This window comes from Falco punctatus, assembly GCF_963210335.1.
Source record: "Falco punctatus genome assembly, chromosome: 16".
Lineage (NCBI taxonomy): Eukaryota > Metazoa > Chordata > Aves > Falconiformes > Falconidae > Falco > Falco punctatus.
Window position 1 is genome coordinate 3,147,441 of NC_137596.1, and position 21,140 is coordinate 3,168,580.

Genomic DNA, 21,140 nt, shown 5'->3' on the forward strand with positions numbered 1-21,140 from the left:
GCCTGTGGGTCAGATAAGCCCTTTCCTACCCATAGGGAGAGAAATGAAGCTCCCGGAGCCTCATTCCAATCATTTTCCTTGCTCTGCCCTGAATCGCAGCCAATTTTGCAGCTCCACCACTCTGGCTGTAAATATTGGTGCTGCTGGAGCCCAAAAGCTGTCACAGCGTGGGGATGGTCTTTGCTGCTCCTGGTCCGTATTCCCCTGATAATTCACCCCCAAATCAGATTCATAAATTGGCAGAGCCATGAGACCAGGCACCCCTTTGGTTGTTATCCTTATTTTACCAGGGAGCAAGGATGCACAGATATCAAAAATGAGGACAGGTCTTAGCAATAGCTGGCAAACCCCACAGCAGCACCAAGCAAAATCTCACACAGCAAAGAAAATCTTGCAAAAAAAAATCACTATTTCTATAACATCTGAGACTGCCAACTGTCTCACACCTGCTTAGATGCTGAAACCACTTTGAATTACCCAGCTGGCACAGAGCACTCATAGATGCCCTTTGCAAAGGCACCCATGGGTGCTGGGAGTCCCAGGGGGGCTTGAGGAGGTGCTGGGCAGCTGGAGTAACCGCAGGAGCTGCTGGCAGCCCAGAGAAATCAGAACAGATCTGACACCGTGGGATCTAAACCCCTCAGCACGTCCCAGCCAAGAGCTTGGCATTGCTTTTAAATAGGTCAAGTGACAAGAGATTTCCAAATTCAACTGGGAGACAGGCTGTCGGATCGAGATTTACACTCAAGGGCGTGAACCAGTGCAGCTCCGTGGCTTTGCACCCCGCGTCACCCAAGGATGGTGGCAAAATCACACCGCTGGGGACCTTCCCCTCTATCAACACACATGGCAGCTAGCAACTCCTCGGATCCACAAGCCCTCCTGCAGCCCAGCCAGTGCTGCTCGCTCGCCTTTTTTATTTATTTTGCATTTCATTCCCTCTTTCTCCTCTTTCCCTTGCTGGCATGAAGCCCTCGGCTCCTATTTTTATCAGTGGGGATTGGATCTGCCACGAAAGCCACCACGTGGGACCTCACAGGAGCAACACCACGAACCCAGAAAGGGGAAAGGGGAAAATAAATAGACGCATTGCCCCGTGCCAGCCAGCCGGGCTGGGGGCTGCTTCTCACGGGGGAGGGAAAAGCCGAGCCGGGGCTGTGCCAGTTTCATGCCCAGAGTGCTGTTTCCCCCGCTTGCTATTTCTTTGGTGCCTTCACAATGAAAAACGAGCCCAGTGATGCAAAGCCCGGTGATTTACGGGGAGCTCTGCTCCGACAAGGGCTTTCCGCTTGCCCAGACTGGGGGGATGCGGAGGAGAAGGGGTTTTAGGGGGGGTTCAGGGGGAGAGGAGCACAAGCTGGCAGACGGATTGGAAACAGATGCTGAAGATGCTCACACCAAGGGCTGCAAAATGCCTCCAGCCCAGGCCAGAAAGGGCCACCTTCACCCACGGTTCGGGGCAGGGGGACAAAGTGCCTCCATCTGCCTTCACCCAGCACTGCTACCGAGCCCATTTCGAGCATCCCTGAGCCCACCAGGCCCTGAAAGAGCAGGATGGATTCAAGCTGGATGAGACGATGCTCTGCAGAGCTGAGTTTGGCTTTTGTACATCATCAAGGTCCAAAATCCCCCGGGTTAATTTTTAATCCTCTGTGTTGATGCCTCAGCTGTCCCCCACCTTCCCAGAAAAGCATTTTGGGGACCCAGGCAGGTGTCTTTGGAAAAACACAGCCACTTGCCAAGGCTGTTCATAGGAAGCAAGTGCCCTGCATGGTGCAGGCAGAGCATCCTCCTGACCTTCCCACAGGACCCTGATCCCCACAGCCCCGGGGGTCCCAGCCACCAGGCTTTGTGCACAGTGTCCCAGGGAAACCCCAGACAACATCCCCCGGTGACCCCCAGCCCACCCTCCTGGGAGACATTTGGGGAAAAGCCGGGGAAAAGCTGTCAGAGGTGTGGGCATGGGTTTATTCTGCACCATCGGGTTTATACTGGCCAGGCACATGGGTAACTGGAAACAGGTTTTGGTGAAACAACACAGCAGTGGTGGAGCAGGCAGGAGCAGCCATCCCACCCCACTCCCAAACAGGGACCCCCAGCATTCATGTGGATTTTTTTAAGCCAGCCATGGAAGGCTTGGGAAATGGGTTTGCACTTGGGGAAACTGAGGCAGAGAAGGTGAAAGAGGGCAAAACTTCCTAACAGCTCCACATCACAGCTTCTGCCTCCTAAACCTGCACCGTGGGACACCTGCCAACCCCTCCTGCCCTTCCAGAGCGGCAGCAACCCCCTTTCCTGCTGGAAAACACCCCTCCCTGATGTCTTGAGCTCATTTAGCAAAGGGCTCAGCCCCCTCGAGTGGAGCCCCTGGCGTGAACAGCAACTCCATCACCAGCGCAAAGCCACAGCCTGGATTTTTGCAGGGATGGGGAAGAGGAGAAACACAAAATACCCCAAAGGAAAATCCCAGTGTGGAGATTTTTATATTTAATTTTCCTTGGAGCACCTAATCCCTGAGAGGCTGATTGCTCCCCTCGGAAAGAAACCCCTTCCTCTGGCAGAGTGTGAGCTCAGCAGCACTTTGCTCTCCCCTCCATCCCCCCCAGCCCACGCAGCCACCCACACCCCTCTCCCCCCAGCCCCAGGGCTGCCGGGGTTTGGGCTCGGGGCCCCCAGCTCACTGGTGGTCTGTGGCGGGCACACTGGTGGTCTGCACCGAGCCAACGGGTTGCATGGCTTTGGCTTCGCCTCGTCCTTTCCAGCTGGTAAATGTCATTAATGGAAGCTGAAAATACATGGCACCGTTCCTGCGATGCCTTTTCCACGGTGCCAGAGCTGGAGCAGGAGGAGATGGGAGGGAGGGGGCCAGGGATGACCCTGGGCAGGAGGGTGGTGGGTTTAGGATGCCAGGAGGGGGGAAGGAGAAGGGAATGGGAGGGAGAGGGGGGGTGTAGGAAGGCAACCAAGAACCTGCGCAGAGCTGGGCTGGGGTATGGAGGGGGAGGCAGCGGGTCTCAGCACCCTGGGTCCACCAAGGGCAATTCAAGCTGGGGGGAGGGATCTGGGCATGCTGGTTTTAGCCCGTGCAAACACAGTGCTGGCTTAGGGAAGAAATAAACTCAGGTCAGTGTGGCCAGGGCTGAAGTGTCCTGCTCTCACCCCAAACCCCAAAGGATGCTGCAGGCAAGGAGGGCGCGCAGCATCCCAGGAGCATCCCCACTCCAGGGATGCAGCATCTTGGGGAGCAGCCGTGTCCCTGGGCTCCCCAGGAGGCAGCTGGGTGCTGGCAGGCACACGGCCCCCCCGACAGCTGGGTTTTGGCCCTGGTGGCTGCCTCCCCTCTGGAGCAGCCTGGCACAATAGCTCATTGTGGGGCTGGCTTTCAAGCGAGGCCAGGGAACGGCAGCGCTTGCCGGCGCAGGGAAAAGGCCGCTGGAGGAGCCGGAAAGTTGCTGTTGGACAGTGTTCAGAGGCCTCGGCGCAGCGGGAGGGAGCCGGCCGCGGAAAGCAAACAGCGCGTGGAGCGGAAAGTGCTGACTCCAAAAGGCATCCCTGGCACCCCCGGCACCCCCCGCAGCAGCACCGCCCCGGGCAGGCGAGCCCCAGGCGGGTGGATAGGGCCCAACATCTAAATACTTCACAGCAGCCCTAAATCTCCAGTTATTCTGGTGTAAGGCCCTCACTGCCCCCAGCGAGCCATGAACAGCACGCGTGCAAGGGGGTGCATGCGTGTGCAAGGGGGTGCGTGCATCCGCGCGGGTGTGCATGCCCCACATCACCCAGGGAAGGGGTAAAACTCATCACCTTGCTCCCGCAGTGCCCCGCCCTGTCTCCTTACATCTCTCCATCCTTCTGCTGCCTTCCCCTACATTCACCTTCCTCCTCTTTCACCGCCTCCTTCCACCTCTCTTGTTCTATCTCAGAGATTTCTAGAGAGCCCTTCCCTTAGTTTAGCCTTCAGTAATCTAGGTTCCTGTTTCAATCTCTGTTTCCCTCAAGCGCCAGTTTAGATGTCTCATTTCGAGACACCGACCTGAAAAATACCCGTTTGCTTTCTGGCCTCTATTTAGAGCAGCAGCTCTCGGTGCAATGCGGCTGCTTTCAAGGGTGGAAGAGCCCCTCCATCCCGCAGGCATCAGCCCCCGGCCCTGGGGATACCCTGCCTCCTGCTCTGCTGCGCTGCTGGATGCACGTGTCCCTGGACACATATATATGCTGGAGTCTGGAAAAACCCTGCTTGGTGCTCTGGCTTTGTTGAAACCACACGCCTGAGCAGCCACACAACAGCACCTGGGGCCAAGAAGCCATGCAAAACCCTCCTACGGGTGCTATTCCCCACGCAGGCAGGTTTTTTCCTGCTGGGGAGCTCATCCCTCTCAGTAAACCCACCCCTCAAGCTAAACGTTGATGCTCTTTTACTAACAGCTTGCTCGCAGGGTGCATTGCTGCAACAGCCAGGCCCTGCTTTTGGGGGTGCAGAGCTGTGGCCGGGATGCTCTTCCTGCGGGAACAGCTCGAGCTCCCTCCCCAAACTCCGCTTCCCCATCCCAAATCTCCTAAGCAGGTTATTTATTACAGCTGGTTCTGGCCTGGAGAGCCTCGGCATGGGAAGCAGAGGTGAGAGGGCGGGACAGGGGCACAAGGGGGGGCATCGGCTTAGTCTGCCACCTCCGGTGCTTCCTTTGGGGGAGCAGGGAGGTGGGGTGCTCAGCTCCGGGGCTGTTAACTGCTGGCCGTCATTTCCCTAGCTGGTACCCCAGGTGCACGGGGGCTTCCCCCGGCAGGCCACTGGCCGGTATTTTTAGTGCAAGCCTTAAAGTCTGCAGTTGCTGGGAGGGGCGATGAGGATGCTGGCTGCCTGCGGCTCAGCTCCCCTTTCAGTTTTTAATCCCTCTCCTTCCCTCTCATTTGCAAGGACCAGCAGCATCCTCAGGTTTTGCAAGGACATGCAGAGCGCTGCGTGCTCCCCTGCTTGCACAGCCCTTCTGCAAGGGAGGCGAAACACCCCCCCCAAAAGGGGGGGCACAGTCACCCCTTTGCTTTTTAGCTGCTCCCACACATTGAAGAGCCGCTGGCATGGAGCGGCTGCAGAGACTTGAAAGCAGCGGATGGGAAAGGAGCTGCACTTGCTGTTTATTTACCCAGGGCGGCCGGGCTCTGCCGAGCACGAGGCCACACCGGCTGGTCCGCTGGCTCCAGCTGCGATGAAAAGAGCGATGGCAAGATCAAGGTCCTGCAACGGCAAGATCAAGGTCCTGCGACAGCAAGATCAAGGTCCTGCGGCAGCTTGGCTGGCGGTGAAGGCAACGGCAAGCCCCGCTCCTGCTTGGAGCTCCATGTCTCCAAACGTGGATGGAGCAGGCTGGGTGCTCACCCGCTGGCTTGTCCCCAGGGTTGTCCCCATTTTGGGGTCTCACCCAGCCCCTCTGCCAGACCCTGGTGTTATTACGCTGGAGATTAGCTGAGCTTTCGGTACACAGCGTTGTCCCACAGGCATCCCATGACCACGCTATGGCTGCAGCGAGGACCATCGTGGTGCTCCACACCTCATCCTTCAGTCCTTCCCTGGCGCATCTGGCTTCCTGCACGGCTGCAAGCTGCATTGCTATAAATGGAGGTATTATAAATATTTCTTCTCCTGGATTCATCCATTGCATCCTCTTTTACGCAGATGACTTCTCCGCCCTTCTCAGTATTCAACAAATCTGCGTAGCACGTTTCTGAACGCTTTGTCCAAGCCACGTCATGCTGATTCAAGCAAACAAGCGTCAATGATACAGTCCTCTGGGAATTTCCCATCACGCAGACTCACCAGCGCTATGAATAAGCATCAGCTCCTGGATCACGAACCTCTCCCAGATGCCAGCTTCATTAATCAGCACTTCCAGACCTACACACTAACAGCCTCCGATCAACCCCCCATCCAATCAGGCACGACACAGATTTCCTTTCGGCTCGATGAGGATGAGGGGATACCCAAGCATAAAACCTGCTGGGAAAAACAAAATGTATAAAAATACATGTATTTGTCAAAGATCTGAAGCACAATGGTCTAATTTGATCTATCGGGAGCCTAAAGGCAGATTTCTCCTCTTGATGGAGCACAGCCTGAGGTCTCGAGTGGGAACGGGGATGCCCAGTAGCATCTTCACACCGCAGCGAGGGCGAGTTGGCGGTCACGGGGCTTTGCCAGTTGGCTACACCTATTTCACAAGGGCCTGCTGAAGAAAATATACTACAAAAGTCATTTGAGGTGGTAAACCACAGATATCCCAAGCTCCCAGTGACGATTCAAGATGAAAGACCATTTTGAAACCCTGGAATTGTCCCTGGGACAGCAATGAGGAGTGGTGACAAGTCTCCGAGGAGCCGGAGAGGACAAGTTGTGCTCCCAAAGCGAGAGGGAGCCGGTGGGGCACAGCATCCCCCTTCTCCAGCCCCCAAGACTAGAGGCTGCAATGCCAGCCAGACCTTTATTTCCTATAACCACACAATTTTCTTTAATAACAATAATAATAATTTTAAAAAAGTTACTGGGATTTCTAAGTGTTTGCATTGGTTTTCCACTTTGCTCCCCGAATTTAAAAAGTAAAGGCAATGAATAAGCACACCGACACTGAAGGTTATGAATTATTCTTCTTTTAATTCCACATGGTTTAAAATACGATATGAAATAAGGCTACAGTATATAAAAAACTCTCCAGCAAAATGATGTGCCAGCATCAGCAATTAAAACAAAACCAATCCCCTCCTTCTTTAAGAATTCAATGTAGGAGGGACTTTTTTTTTTTTTTTTTTTATCCTTTAAAAACGGAACAAAACAAAACACAACACACGGACACACACACACATCGCTACATCTCTAAGCTACCTCAGCTCAGTTTTTTTAAAAAGCACCTGCTTTTTCCTTTTTTTTTTTTAATCTTGCTTTTAAAATTTTTTTCCACTTTTAAAAAATATAAATTATATGAAAATACAAGTTGGAAAATAGTCGAACAGCACAATATAACAATCTCTTTTTTTTTTTCTTCTATGTTTATCAGCTTAAAAAAAAAATCCCATGTGTAAAAACAAAACAAAACAAAACAAAGACTTTTTTTTTTTTTTTTTTTTTTTACTGAGGCAGTTAATTCCTGGAGATATTCCATTATAACATATATGTATACATAGATTTATCATTTATTTTAACCTCTTTGGAATGTAGACAACAGCTCACAGATGTTATATAGACCCTACCAGAGAGCAGAGCACGTCAAGGCATCCCAATTTTGCAACGTTAACAAGCAACCAAGCCCTAAAGCCTCACAGAAAACCCCTCCAGAAAAGCAAAAGTCAGAAGACAGAGATGTTTCCTGCAGCATCTGAATTTATCGGTGCTTATGGGGACCTTTTTTTTGGAGGAGGTGTTGGTTTGGAAAGACATGAGAAGGTTCTCCCATACAGGATCTTCTACTCCTCACCCTGTTTGGCTGTTTCTCCACCTGAGCAATCACATCAGGAGCGGGATGGTGGTAGCGTGGAAATAAAATAGGGTATGGCCATCCTACACACAGAAATGGAGAGGGACAGGCAGCAGAAAGAGTGCCTGCATTTTTCATCAGGGTTTGGGTTTTTTTCCCTTTTACTAAGTCCCACATACCAACTGCCGAGGCCCCAGAAAGCCGTTTGCAAGTGCTACGCTCCCAAGGGAGGCTCAGGCTCTGCCGGGGGGGCCAAGGGGACATGTCCCCCCACAGAACAGCACATCATGAGCAGGACACAGAAAACATCCCCCCCAAAAAATCACCAAAAGCACCTGAGACATTCCAAAACGAGACAAAATTACCCAATTTCCAAAAGCCATGTGTATCTCCCAAGGGTGAAGCTTGCTCCCGTGCAGAGAAACCAGCACAGGAGCGAGTCCTGTCCCTGGCAGATCTCCATCATCCCTCTCAAACCCATCCTTCTGGCCCAGCACATGTGAGTGGATTAACCAAATTTTCACGGCCTCAAAGAACAGGAGGACAGAGGGTTTGGGTTCCAGCGCATCTGGCTCAGTACATCCCTCGCCAACAGTTCAACAGGCAATGAAAAAGCAGAAGAGAATTAAAAAAAAAAAAAAAAAAGGAAACAAAAACAAATCTGCAAATTTCCAGTGTATAAACAGCACACAGCCCTCTCTGGGATGGTCTCTAGAATGGGAATAAAAAGTAAAGGAAAATAGAAAATGATGAACCTGACATTGCTAGGGCTGTACTGCCCTTTTCCTGCTGCACCGGCTGCGAGCTGGGATGGCAAACAGCTGGGAGAAACAATGGAGAAGCTCCAGCCGGGGGCTACTTCCAAAAAACAGAGCTGCTTTCCACGACTCACCCTTTCTAACCTTTAAACTATCTTGCCAAAATCACTAGGAACACACAGGTTCGGCTTAGAAACCTGGAAAAAACCAGCATGGTGGAGTGAACATGGGATTCAGCCTGGCAGAAAGACGGGGCCGATACCTCACCATTGGAGGGAAATTTTATCCGTTGTTTGCTTGAAAAAGGCACTTCAGCTGCAGTGGAGCATCTGAGCAAAGCAGGAGACACCTCCTGGGACACGGCATGGTGCCAGGGGCAGAAGACAGGGTGCCTGGCCTCCTGGCAGCACCCTTTCTAAGGGCGTAAGGGCGATTTTTCAAAGCGCTGCTAGAAGTGGCCTGTGACGGGTAAGCTAAGGGCACTTTGCATCCGCACGCAGGACAGCGACCCTGAACGCCTAAAAAAAACCCAACTGCTGAAAATCCAACCCCTGGGGTGTATCCTGTTGGGATGCTCTGTAACGACTCCGCCCCTGCACACCTCTGGGCTGTCACAGCTTGCTCGACTCCCTCTCCAGCCTGCTCAGCAGCTCAGCGAGCCTTGGCTCTGCGGTAGAGCTCTGCCCTGGTGCCTCGCTGGTGCGGGGCCTCATCCAGATCTATGTTTGCCTTTCCTCTCTCCAGCTCAGCTGCTCTTTCTCCCATCCTCCCTGTCTGCTCGAGGCGGTGAGCTGAAGTTTAACTTCCAAGTGGGCAGCGTCCCTTTCCTCCTTCGGTGCAAGCTCCTTCCACCTTCCTTTCATCCTCTCTGCCTTCCTTTCCCTCCATCCCACCCTTTTCTTTCCCTGTGCTCAGGGGGATGATGCGCAGCCCCAGCACCGTGAGCTAACAGCACAACTAATAAACTCCCTTACCTAAACCGCCATCTGCTTCCATCCCCCCTGGCTGGAGCTCCCCCTTGGCCCACTCATTTCCCCTCCACCATCACCTTTTTTTTAAGCACGCAGAAGTTTGGGGGCTGACTTGCCCCCAGACGACCAGATACAGAGGTGCTGGGTCCCCCCAGCTCTGGAGGAGGTGGAGGAGAGCTCAGCACCCCTGAGCATCACCTTGCCCTGGGGTCAAGCTCCCCATCCAACACTGCCTCTGTGCAAGGGGGTTACGTGCCCACGGATTTCAGCTCTTTGCACGCGGAGTCCCGTCCTGCCGACCCGACGCATCAGCCTGTATCCGGCAGGCATTGCCCGGTGAGCATTTTGGGAAAGCCTCTCCCCGCCTCACCCCTCACTACTGTCTCACAGTGCCCCTGTAATGAATGCAACGACCTAAAACACACAGACGGGCAGAGGAACAACATTGGAAGAAGGTACTTTCGGTCCAAACACATAATACTGTCTTTAAAAAGAAAAAGCCCAGCGGCTCTCAGGAGGGAAAGATCCCATTCGGCAGCTGGACCTTCGGGGTCACCCCTGGATATCGAAACGCTCAGCACCCGATCCTCTTAACTCACGCTGAAGGCGGTCGTCAGCCTCTGTCTGCTCAGAGCATCCCAGGAGTGCTCGGTGCAGCAGCATTTACCCCTCTGAACGCAAACCAGTTGTAAAAGGTTTGCAGGACAGACGGAGCAGCTCCTCCTGGGATTGATCCTGCAACCCGGTGGGGCAAGCACATGAGACCGCGGCAATACCGGTCATACGCTTCATGTTAATCACGCCCTGACAGGTTTGCAGGATCAGGCTTACAAAGAGCAGTAAAGGACCCATTTGCAAGGACAATTTCCCTTCCTGCGTGTGCCCAGGACAGTTAAGACATTCATCAATAGATAGAGCTGGTCGAAACAGGAAGGAAAAAACATTTTCCTTTGGTTTTTCAACTTTTTCCCAATTCCCACCCCCCCACCCCCACCCCCCACTCCCCCAACTTATGTGTTTTCCATTTACCACATTCAAATCACGGGAATTTCTCCACTTTCCTCTCTCTCCAAAAAAAATAAAAATAAAAATAAACCAAACCAAATTTTCTGAAAGCACCAAAGTGTTCCTTGAGCAAAAAAAAGTGATTTGGAAAATGCAAAAAGCCGTTTTCCCTGCAGATCTTCATAGGTTTCATGCACAAAATGCAGCAATACAAAAAGGCTTCTTTTTTAATAGCAACAAAAAAAGCGGAAATTTCAACCAGCTTGATCAGCAAACGGCGGAGCAAAGCGTGTGGGACTGGAAGCAAGAGCGGCACACCCAGCCAGCATCACTAGGAGCCAGTTTGGAGTTAATTTTCCTTCACATACGATTCGGAGATGCCAAGTAGTAGCACTACACTTCTCCAGTGGGGTCTACATAAACTAATTCTTTTTTTTTTTTTTTTTCTTTTTCCTCACTGTGATAAAACTCTCTGCTGGCATAACAGAAACAAATACACACAATATTGCAATACTGAGACCATCTTAGAGCTTAAGACTATTTAAAAAAAAATACTGGCACAAAATTTAATAAAATAAAACTTCAAACAAATTTAAAAAAAAAAAAAAAGTCTTGATCCCTCCTAGCAATTTTTTTTTCCTTTTGTAGAAAAGAAGCCAACTGACAGAAAGGTGATGTAACAAGAACGAGAAACAGTTCTTGGATTTCTTCTATATTGCCCCTCCCCGAAGCAGGAATATTCACCCACTTTGGTTTTCTCTCCCCGTCCCAAAAAAAAGTTTGAAATCCTCAAATGCTTGGGAATACCGTCATTTCCTGAACTGTCAGTTTGTGTGTGAATAACACAAAAACCAAAGGGATCATTTGATAATATTTTTTTCTGAACAGTAAGGGATGGGGAGGGGTTTGTTGTTGTTTTCTTTTTGTGAGCTACATTTTTCTGGCTTTCTTAAAACTCAGAATTTCACTCCAAAAAAGCCTGTCTTGGAGCTTTCACAATAACAAAAAGCCCAATCCTTCTCCGAACCAAACTTTTTAGGTTTCAGTCAAAAGTTTGCCTCTTCCACTACCCTCTCTCCCAACATCCTCAAAGCATCAAATCTGAGTTGCTCTTTAAAAAAAAAAAAAACGTAACGAACAACAACAATAACAGCAAAAATAAAAAAGGAACCAACAGAAAAAGTCCCATCGACTCTCCAAAACGACACAGGGTGATCTTCTCCGCCCCGGCCGGCCACCTTCACTCATCCGCATCGGGCTTGACGTCCAGCATGGCATGGAGCTCCTCGGGCGTGTAGCCCAGCAGGCTCTGCAGGTCGCAGACGAAACGGTAGACGTAGCGTTTCCCGGCCGTCTTGTGGATGATGTTCTTGTCGTAGTAGTAGCGCAAGCCGCGGCTCAGCTTCTCGTAGTTCATCTTGGGTTTGTTTTTCCTCTTGCCCCATCGCCTGGCCACCTGGGAGAGGGGTGAGGAGAGTTCAAGGGGGGATGCGCGTTGCAGGGAAGGGAAGGAAAAATCAGTCTGGCTCAGTGGAGCTACTGGGGAGCAGCGCTGCCAGACGCGAGGCAGGGGAGAGCACTTTCCTCATCTTTAAGGTGGACACGGATGGGTCACAAGCATTAGTGTTTGGGAAAACCAACCTCCATGCAGGGGCAGAACATTGCAGAGGACTCTATGAGGATATGTAAGTCAGGGAAGGGAACATACATCCCATCTGTTCCCCCAAACCAGTAGGAAGTCCCCCCTTCCACCTATACACATCCTATTTGAAGAGCTCTGGCACTATGCCTCTCTGCGGTGTTTCAGCTACTTCCCACCAACTTTGGGCACAAATCACTGCTTCCTAGATATTACTGCAGCCCAATTTTTAACAAGTTTCCAGCTGGGCTCTAATTCACCAGTTTCCCTACACATACCCAAGACCAGAATAACGTGACTGCGCAAATCTCATCCCTGAAGGCAGGCGGGGAGGGTTATCCACACCAATATTTCAAAGGAATTTGGGCTGTGCACTTAATTCCAAGACACTCTACCTCATCTGGGTCAGAAAGTTTGAATTCCCAGCCGTCACCCGTCCAGCTGATGAAGGACTGACAGGACTTGTCAGTGAGCAGTTCCAGCAGGAATTGCCACAGTTGGATGGGTCCACTGCCTAGAAAGACAAAGGAAACATAAGACACTAATGTTAGGAAAAGCACAGCTCCTTCTGTCCCGGGGAGGGGGAATCACATGCAAATGGTGCCCACTGAAAAAAACCAAACCTTCTACTGTCAAAAAAAAAAAACCCAAACAACATCAGCAGCCACAGGGAAAGGTCTGGGCTGAGGTGAGTTAAATCCTGCAGGTAAAAGAGCTTCCTATTTGCAGTAAGAGCTGAATACTCATGCACTGGAATGCTTCACTTCGAGTTACATAAATAGGATTATTTTCCTGGCATCCAAACAGTAAGGAGTCATTGTCTTGGCACAAGAGCACCATCATTTCCCCTGTGCCAAAAAGCTGCTAGCCATCGCATGAACTCCAGCAGACTCCTGCTTCCCGACCTTGACTCTTTGCTCCATCACTGTTTACCAAGATAAGGGGAGACCCAGGTATGAAAATTATTTGGCCTCTTTCCGGGGCATGTTGCTGCAGGAATGGGCTACATCGGCTCGCTAAGTTCCGTGTGGGGAAGACAAGGGCTGCCTGGCTCAGCAGACAAATCTCACTAGCTCAGGACAGGTGGATCTCCCCATCATGGTCTTGGCACAGCCTTAGCAAAGCCATAAGCAAACCTCCCTGCGGCTGCTGCTTCCCCTAATCCAGCCAGCGAGGCACGCAGCGGCGCGCAGCATCCCATGCCAGATACTTTCAGCCTCTCCTTACAACGCCGCAGTCTCCATCTTTCCGCTGGGTGCTAATTTTGGCCAACAGCAATTTGCCTCGGGGTCCTGAGCCCGACACATCTAACCTGCAGTACCCGGTGCACTGCACTGAGAGCCTGCGGCTTCGCAGCCTGGTTTTGGCTGGATTAATTGCGTACGTGGAGTGATTTCGAAATACTTATCTCTTCTTCGCACTCGTGTCCCAACCAAAGGTAGAGGAGAAGCCTTCAAGCCAAATTCCCTTTGATGAGCAACGTCCAAATGCAGCTGCACCCAAAATACTGCACTTAAGCTCTGGGCAACATGTTTCAGGAGAGATTTTGCCATGTTTTAAACACAGCTTAGAATATATCATTAATAAGAAGAATGACAATAATAATAATAAACAGAGCCAGAGGTTAGAGGAAATGATTTATCACAAAAAGAACTGCACAGGCTGGATTAGGATGGCAGGCTGGGGTAAACCCGCCTGCTGACAGCAATGAGCACATGCTTCAAGCAGGGGAAAAAAAAAGTTATGTACTCAGAAAAAAGGATGGAGAACAGCCTCCTTCCATGAATGACAATGAAGACTGTCAGAGCTGTGGCTGCAGGATAACCCTCGGAGGGAAGAGAGGGCTCTTCCCCTTTTTCCACAAGGTTTAAAATGACTCAAAAGCAGACAAGCTGCTGGGGAGGAGGAAATGAGAGAGCTGGCTCTGGGACGGGGGAATCGCTGTGCCCCATCAAGCCCTCCCCAAATCGTTTCCCTCCTGTTATCCCTAAGGAATCACTCCAGGGTTTTGCAGGCACCGAATCCTCCACCAAGCCCTGGGGTTATCGCACAGCCAGGGGCAGGACAAAGCAAGGAGCTCACAGCATCTCTCTCTGCTTGTAAATGGGAAGATGACACTCAGCAGGGAAAGGCTCCAGCCCGCCGTTCTCGGCAGGAGCTTGCCAAGATGTTGACTCTGCGGCCACGCTCTCTGGTAGGGATGGAGCTGGGTTATCCGCTCCAAAATGAGGGAGGAAATTCAGATGACGCCTTTGCCTCTCATCAAAAAGGGAAGAGCCAAAACCCTGGCCTGAAATGCCACCGCATCTCAAAGCTTAGACCTATTTATAGCAGCGAGCTTTAAATGCAGAGAAAACATGGGACCAAAAAGGTTATTTCTGCCGCCTGAGCTCCTCCACAGGGAATCGCAGGTGAATTCGGCTGGGGACAGTTTCTTTTGGCCCATCTGACTTTACACCAATTCCCTACCCACACACAGAAAGCATCCAAATCAGGTTAACAGAGAAACAGCCCTAGGAGACAAAACCGAAGCAAGACCAGGTTCATCACCTCACATTGATTTCTCTCCTGCCCAGCTGAGAACAAGGATTTATTTTTTTTATTCCTTCCCAAAAATGAGATGGATGGAAGACCATCACCTAGGCGGCAGGTTCGGGTAAGCAACTGCCCTCAAAATACCCCTGGACCACCCTGGCTCTGCAGGAGCCTTTCAAGGTTCAAGTGTCGTTAACCCTGAGCCAAGCAGCCAGCGCAGTTCACGCTTGGTGCTCGCAGGTTGGCTGCCAGCTGGCATGGAGAGGTGTCGGGAAACCCAGCAATTTCTCACCCTCTCTCCAGTAAGAAAGGTAGGGCTGCTGCACCAGGTGTCGCTCTGCCGGGTATTTTGGGATTTTGAAGGAAGCGGTGTCATCCTTGGAACAGGGATTCCCAAGGTCTATTCCGAGCTGCCTGCAGGACACGCGTAAAACCCCAAATTCCTCTATGTTGGACAAGCAATTATGTCAAGAATGTGTTTACTGCAGGGCTCGCAGGCATGTCTCAGCTCCTATAAACACACGCCCTGCTGGAGGGGAAGGCAGCGGAGGCCCTGCAGATGTGCCGCTGCCGCTGGGGCATGACTCCAAAATGTCAGCGAGGCAGGCGATGCACAAGGTGGCAGGAACCAAACCCCGGCACATGCCCGAGCCTGCGTGCCCGAAAACAGCTCTGGCGAGACTGCAGGGCAGGAGGGTGAAATGCTCAGGGAAGGGATGCTGGAGGTCCCTGCATCATCTGGTGGGCAAGTATAGCTGTAATTAGCGCTGAGAGGGCCGGCTTCAGAAAGAAGCTGCTTTAGCCTGCTCTGCAGACCAGCAAGGAGCAGGGAGTTTTTCTACCCAGTGTCTACAGGTATTTCGAGGGGACCTTTGGCTCATGCAGCGATGCCACCCTCCAACGTCACATCCCCAAAGCTATCAAGACAAGCATGAAGTTGCCAGGCTTGTTCCTGCACCCCAACCCTCCACCCCCTCAGGAGCTGGGAGCAGCGCCTATTTTCCATCCCTTCTGTTTCAACGGTTCCACTCAGTCGCTGGCCAGGGCTGGAAATCCCCACCACCACCTGGCCCGGATCACTTCACGGCACAAGCACGCACGGCCCCACCGACTGCTCCAAGGCCGGTGTGTAGCTCAGCGGGTGTATCCCACCACGCAACCTGTTGCCTTGGTTATCTCCAAAAACAACCACCGCCGGAGTGTTCCCCCGGCCTTTTTTTTGGACGCAGCCCCAAGCGTGGGGTGGAGGGACATGAGCCGCTTTTTATGGCGCCGGTCTCGCTGCACACAAGCCGGGGCTTCCCAGAGCAAGCCCAGCCCTGGCTGGGGAAGAGGGGCAGCCCCCACTGCACAAAAGACAAGGCGAGAACTCAAGAGGGTGGTGGGATGCCCTCCCACCCCACCGAGACCTCCGGCACCCGTGAAGGATGCTAAGAATAGTGCTGGCTGGAGGGGCTCGCCCACCCTACAGGGCTACAATGGGGGCCCTGTCTGGCCTCGGTGGCACTGAACAGGGTCCTTCAGCGGGGAGTGTCACACCGCAGGAATTCTCCCGCGTCAGGGGGAAAATATGCTTCTTAAGCCGGATGACGACCAGCTGCTACAGTGGGAACTGCTGGCTGAGCAGTGCCTCTTTGGCACCGGTTCTCTGATGGCACCCATGGGTGTCCCCAGAGCAAAGGGTCTGGCGCCACCCCATCCCTGTGCCATCCTCCTTTGGTCGGGATTGGAGGTCCCCTACCACTTTCCTACCCGGTGGCTCTGGTGGGGTTTGAAAGCAAAAAACGCACGATGGCCACTTTCACTTGCACGGTGATGGTGGCACCGCACGGCTGGGCAGACAGGCGCCTGCGCAGTACCCAGGAAGGCACAGCCCGAAACATGTCATCCCCACTCTCTCTCAAGACGGTTTCACACCCCCACCCCTCTCAACGGCCTCTATTTTGTTTTCCTTCTTTCAAACAAGAAAAGAAGAAGAAAGAAAAAACCCTACCAAAAAAAAAAAAAAAAAAGCGGCGCACCTATGCTTTTCGCTCTGTGGTTTGTGGTTCCAACCCAACAAAACAATTGGGCATAGCAACGTCTCCAAAACAGCCTTCGTCTCACTCATGTTCCTGCCCTGCCCGAGCCCCCTTCGAGGGCACTGTGGCACCAAAGGTCCCCAGTTTCGCCCAGTGTTGAGGACAGCAAAGCTCATCCCCATCGCTCCCTTGTTTGACCAAGCCCAGCCACCTCCTCCCCAGTTCTTGCCCGGACTGGTGCAGGTAGTCACGCCACCATGAAGTGGTGGGAGGGCAGCAGTGGAGCTCAGGTAGAAGCATTTCCCAAGAGCAGCCATGGAGAAACTGGGTAAGGACCCAGAAAGCACCTTTTTTGGGGAGCTACATGCTTCTGGCCATGCAGGACAGCAGCCAGGCTGGCCAGTCTGGGCCAATTTGACTTTCCTGATGCATCTCCTGTGTTTCGAGGAATGACATGCTGGAAGGACTGGTCTCACTCAGAGGCATCTGTCAAAGCTCAAGGGGTTTCATGAGCTTCCCATCTTCCCCTGAAGGTGGTCCTGCAGGCCAAGAGCTGCCCTGCAACACTCCAGCTCGTTGTTCGAAGGAGAGGCAAAGCCACAGTTGGTACTGTGCCATCACCTCTGGGCTGCTAAGATGCTGCTGCCAGGGGCTGTAGCAGCTCTGGTGTGAGCTGAGCTGCTGTCACGCTTGGGCAATGTTGCATGCGGCTGATTTCACTGTCATTTGCACAAGTCTGGCAGGTGGAGAAGCCACTAAACCAGCCCTGAGCCCCACCCTCGAGCTCCCCACCTTGTGGAGGCAAAATGGGCTGCTGGACCCCTGCAGGCCCTGCACCAGAGGCTGAAAGTGGGCAGGAACCGCTGGCTGGTCACATTTGAAGTCACCCTGCAAGGGCAGGTAAAAGGTATGACCCAGGATGACCATGCTAACAACATCCCCTGCATTGCACGGGGGACTGAGATGCTGTTGTGCTGCTTCTGATTCCCCTAACCCAAGACACACGTCGCTACGGTTGCTCGTAACAGGCACACTTCTCCAGAAGTGCAGGCAAGCAGAAAGGATGCTGATGTTTCTAGGAAAGCTACTGCACAGACTGGGTGACAAGGACAGCCAGATCACCGGACCGTTGTGGGAGAGGAGCCAGCAAAGCAGCTGCTGGTGGATTTTTGGATGAGGATGACCACAGCATGTCCTGGGAGTTCACTGGTGGAAGATCCAGGCCAGCAGCATAGGCACCAAGAAGAGGGGAAGCAGCACACAAGCTGTCTTGAAAGAGACCCACTTTCTTTGGCACTGACTTGAATTTCTTGCAAAACAGCAGCTGCGTGTTTTCACTTCTGTGTCACAGATAAGCATCACTCAGAAGCAGAGGCTTGCTGAGGTCTTCAGGCTCTGCACTGCAGACAATTTGGACAGGGCACATGGGTTTAACAGGCAAATTTGGGCCCTATTAACATGGTAGTGTGAATGCTGATAGCAAGGATCAGGGCTGGAACCCAGCCTGGACACAACCATTTGGAAGACAGAAGCGCTTCAGGATGCTTGGGCAGTATAGCACCTGTGAGATGTGGCTATTCCCTGCACTACTTTCTGTCTCTAAGGGCAGCATGAGAATGAAGACAGCAGCAATCTGCAACTAAGAGAAACACTCAGGTCATGTGTGATATCAGCAGGGAAGGAGGCATTAACTCTGTAGGTGCTGAGGTTGTCTGTAAAGGCATTCGGCAACTTCCTAACCAAGTCCATAACAAAGGACAGCATCACAAACGCAAAGCCAGCCTTGCAGATGAAGCATCAAGGTTTGGTGTACACTCAGTTCACCCTTCTCATCCCTCTTTCCTCCATTCGCCTCTCAAACACAAGGGGAACTGCTCTGCTCTGTCTGTTCAGCTATGTGGAGCAGCAGCTCGGCACGTGACAGCTCTGGTGTGGCAATGCAGACAGCACTCAGATGGAAAGCCCCAGCCCGCACAGACGATGCTGAGGCCCTATGTACCACAAAGCAAACACCACGTCTTGGCTATAAACCCACATAGATGCTTTGGGGCTCTCAAGAAAAGCCGAAAACAATTCAGCCCTGAGTGGCTATCGCCAACCACGGGGACAGAGGGAGGGTCTGAACCTCTGCTGGACCTGCAAACACCAGGAGGGCAGCTGCACAAGTAGGTCAGTGTAGTGGAAAAATGAATATAGGGCAGAAAGGCCAAAGAACAATGCGATCAGACCCACACCACCTGCCCTCTGCGTGGGCTGCCCACTACAGACCAGCCACATTTATCCACGTGGCATCAGGTCTCATGAAGGATGCTGGTGGCCACGGTACCCATCGGAGGCAGTGGCTTGCAGGATCCAGTGACGGACCAGCCACAGGCTGGGCTGCAAAGCCGAGCTCGACTGAGCCCTGCTGGCCTCAGGTGGGGGATCTACACCCATGTGCCAGCACGCACCTAGCACAAACTGCCCGCCCACACCAAACACTGCACTGGTGCATGAAGGAGGAAGCTTAAACTGAGCTCAGCTAAGCCCATGTAAGGTTTAGCACATCTGCCTGCAGAGAAGACGTATCCTGACACACCACTTGCCTAAATTTAATAGACACACTGTCTCCATTTCCTACGTCATCTCATAAAAACATAAAATATGGCTTAACCTAAGACTCAAGCTGGCCAAGCTTTGAGAGAGCTGGCTCCAAAACCAGAGGTGTCCAGAGCTGGCCCTCACTGCAGCTATGGAAACTGAAGTTCACCAACTCCTGAGCAATTACATTTCTCCTTCAAAAAAGATAAGAAAATTGCATCAACCTCTATCTGAGCAACCATGGCAACTTGTTAAATTAGGTCAAGATGTGAGGGCAGATAACGCAGCTTTGTAAAGCTGCTTGCGAGCTAGGTGAAGAACACATCAAACGCAAGTGGAGCTTCCGCCAAAATGCACCTTCTCACCAAAGTACGCGCCTCCTTGGGCAGATACCATCAGAGATCTGCCACCATGGCTGCGATAAAGTGCTGTGCCACCTCCCTGGGCCACCGGCAAAAAAGGCCCTTGGTAACAAAACCTGAACAATATTGTCTTGAACTCAGTTCTTGAAGTCAACCTAGAGAGCCCTGGAGACGAAGGACGTGATCTCCCAGGCTTCACCCTTCCAGCCCTACAAGGTGCACACCATGGCACGTCGGGTGCTCCACTGGCTGGTGACTGGTGTTGGACACACGCTCGAGGCATCGGCGTGAGAAAGGGAAAGCAGGGGTCCTCGCCGCTTTGGGACCCTGGGCTGGTAATCCCCTGCTCTGCTCATTTGGAGGCTCCACCTCCTCACCAGAGCTGCAAACAGAGCCCAGACTTTTAAGTTCCTCTGCTCTAGCTGCTAGACAGCACTTCCTCCCCCGAGTAAAGTAAAAGTAATGTAAAGCAAAGCAAAAAAAGAAGGACCTAGGAGTTCTGCCTGAGAGTCCTCACACTCCTTGCTCAGCTGGCCCAAGAAAGAGGTCCAGCACTTCTCAGTGGCCAGCCTGGATATTTTAATTTTTTTTTTCCAGAAATATGGTAATACAAAACACTTTTGAGAGTGCCCAGTTCTCCTACAGTTTGTAATGCAATGTGTTCTCACTTGCTCTCACTGTGACCTGCTTTCACAGCAACTGGGCTTTGCTTTGCACCTATACTGTGCTCCCCTTGCACTGAAAATTTAAGGTGCTGACAGGTCAGTGGGCTTTAAAAAGGGACAGAGGACCTCTCCGGTCACACGCCTGCAGAGATCACCTGTCCAAAGTTCATTGCCAACAGTAAATGCAGGCTGTGATGGTTTGAGGACTGAATTACTGCTTAGCAGCCTTCAGAGGAAGCAAGCTGTGCTCCAGCCCAAGGATTTCCAAGTGACTGCTGATTCTGGAAACCTCTGGTTTTCCTCTCCCCATTTAAAGATGCTCAAGTGAAGCAATGCAAAAAAAAAAAAAAAAAAAAAAAAAAAAATCAGGCACTGCCACTTATTGATCACACGGAAAGGTCTGGGCCAAGGGATTACCTTCCCGGCTCAAAACAGGGTTTGAAATGAGGCAAGGGAAAATATTACGCAGCACAAAGCGTTTGGAAGTGTGCTCTGGCATTGCATTAAGCGAAGTCCCCCCTTCCTGGCGGCACGGGTCCAAGGACAGTCTTTGGGGTGCTAATATTCCTTGGCAAAACAGAGGGGCCAGCCGCTGACTTCAGCTCCTCGCTGGCGGAGGGAGCTGGGAACATCACCTCTCTGCGGGGGCGGCTCTTTTCCATCAGCTACAGCTGGGATTCTGGGAAACATCCAGCTCGGAAAATAAAGTTAGTTTTGCCAGTGCCGTGCCCCTGTGCCTCAGTTTCCCCAGCTGTTAAAATGCAACCAATGCTCCTGCCCATGCCCTGGGTACCCAAAACACTTCCATGGGCTGTAGTGAAAGGCGTGATCTGGGAAAATAGGAATAAAAACTGCAAGTTATGCTCACTGGTCTCTTTTCTTAGGAACATCAACTTCCATGGCACAGTGCGGAGGACGGTGTCCCAGGGCACGGCCCCTCCTACCACTCATGCCTCTCCCCACCACATCCTCCGGCCAAAAATCATTCAGGAATAGCAGAGCACACTTTTATTTTGCATACACTTGGTCGAAACAGGCTCATTCAGCAAGCAGGGCTGAGCTTTCTGTCTGACTAATGCTATAGCAACAAACCACCTCCTTTTTTACACATCGCTCCTAAAATTATCTCTCCACCTCACCTCCC

General features: G+C 52.0%; 1 protein-coding gene across 3 annotated transcripts in view; it reads right to left on the reverse strand.

Moving 5' to 3' along the window:
• Positions 1 to 10,620: 10,620 nt before the first annotated feature.
• Positions 10,621 to 21,140, reverse strand: part of ETS1 (ETS proto-oncogene 1, transcription factor) — a 74,626-nt gene continuing 64,106 nt past the window's right edge. For all 3 annotated transcript variants that reach the window (XM_080366619.1, XM_080366618.1, XM_080366617.1), the window contains 2 exons: positions 12,229 to 12,347; positions 10,621 to 11,650 (listed from right to left, as the gene is read on the reverse strand). In XM_080366619.1, coding sequence (XP_080222745.1) covers positions 11,435 to 11,650; positions 12,229 to 12,347 — 335 coding nt within the window. In that variant the 3' untranslated portion in view covers positions 10,621 to 11,434. The remainder of the gene's footprint in view (positions 11,651 to 12,228; positions 12,348 to 21,140) is intronic.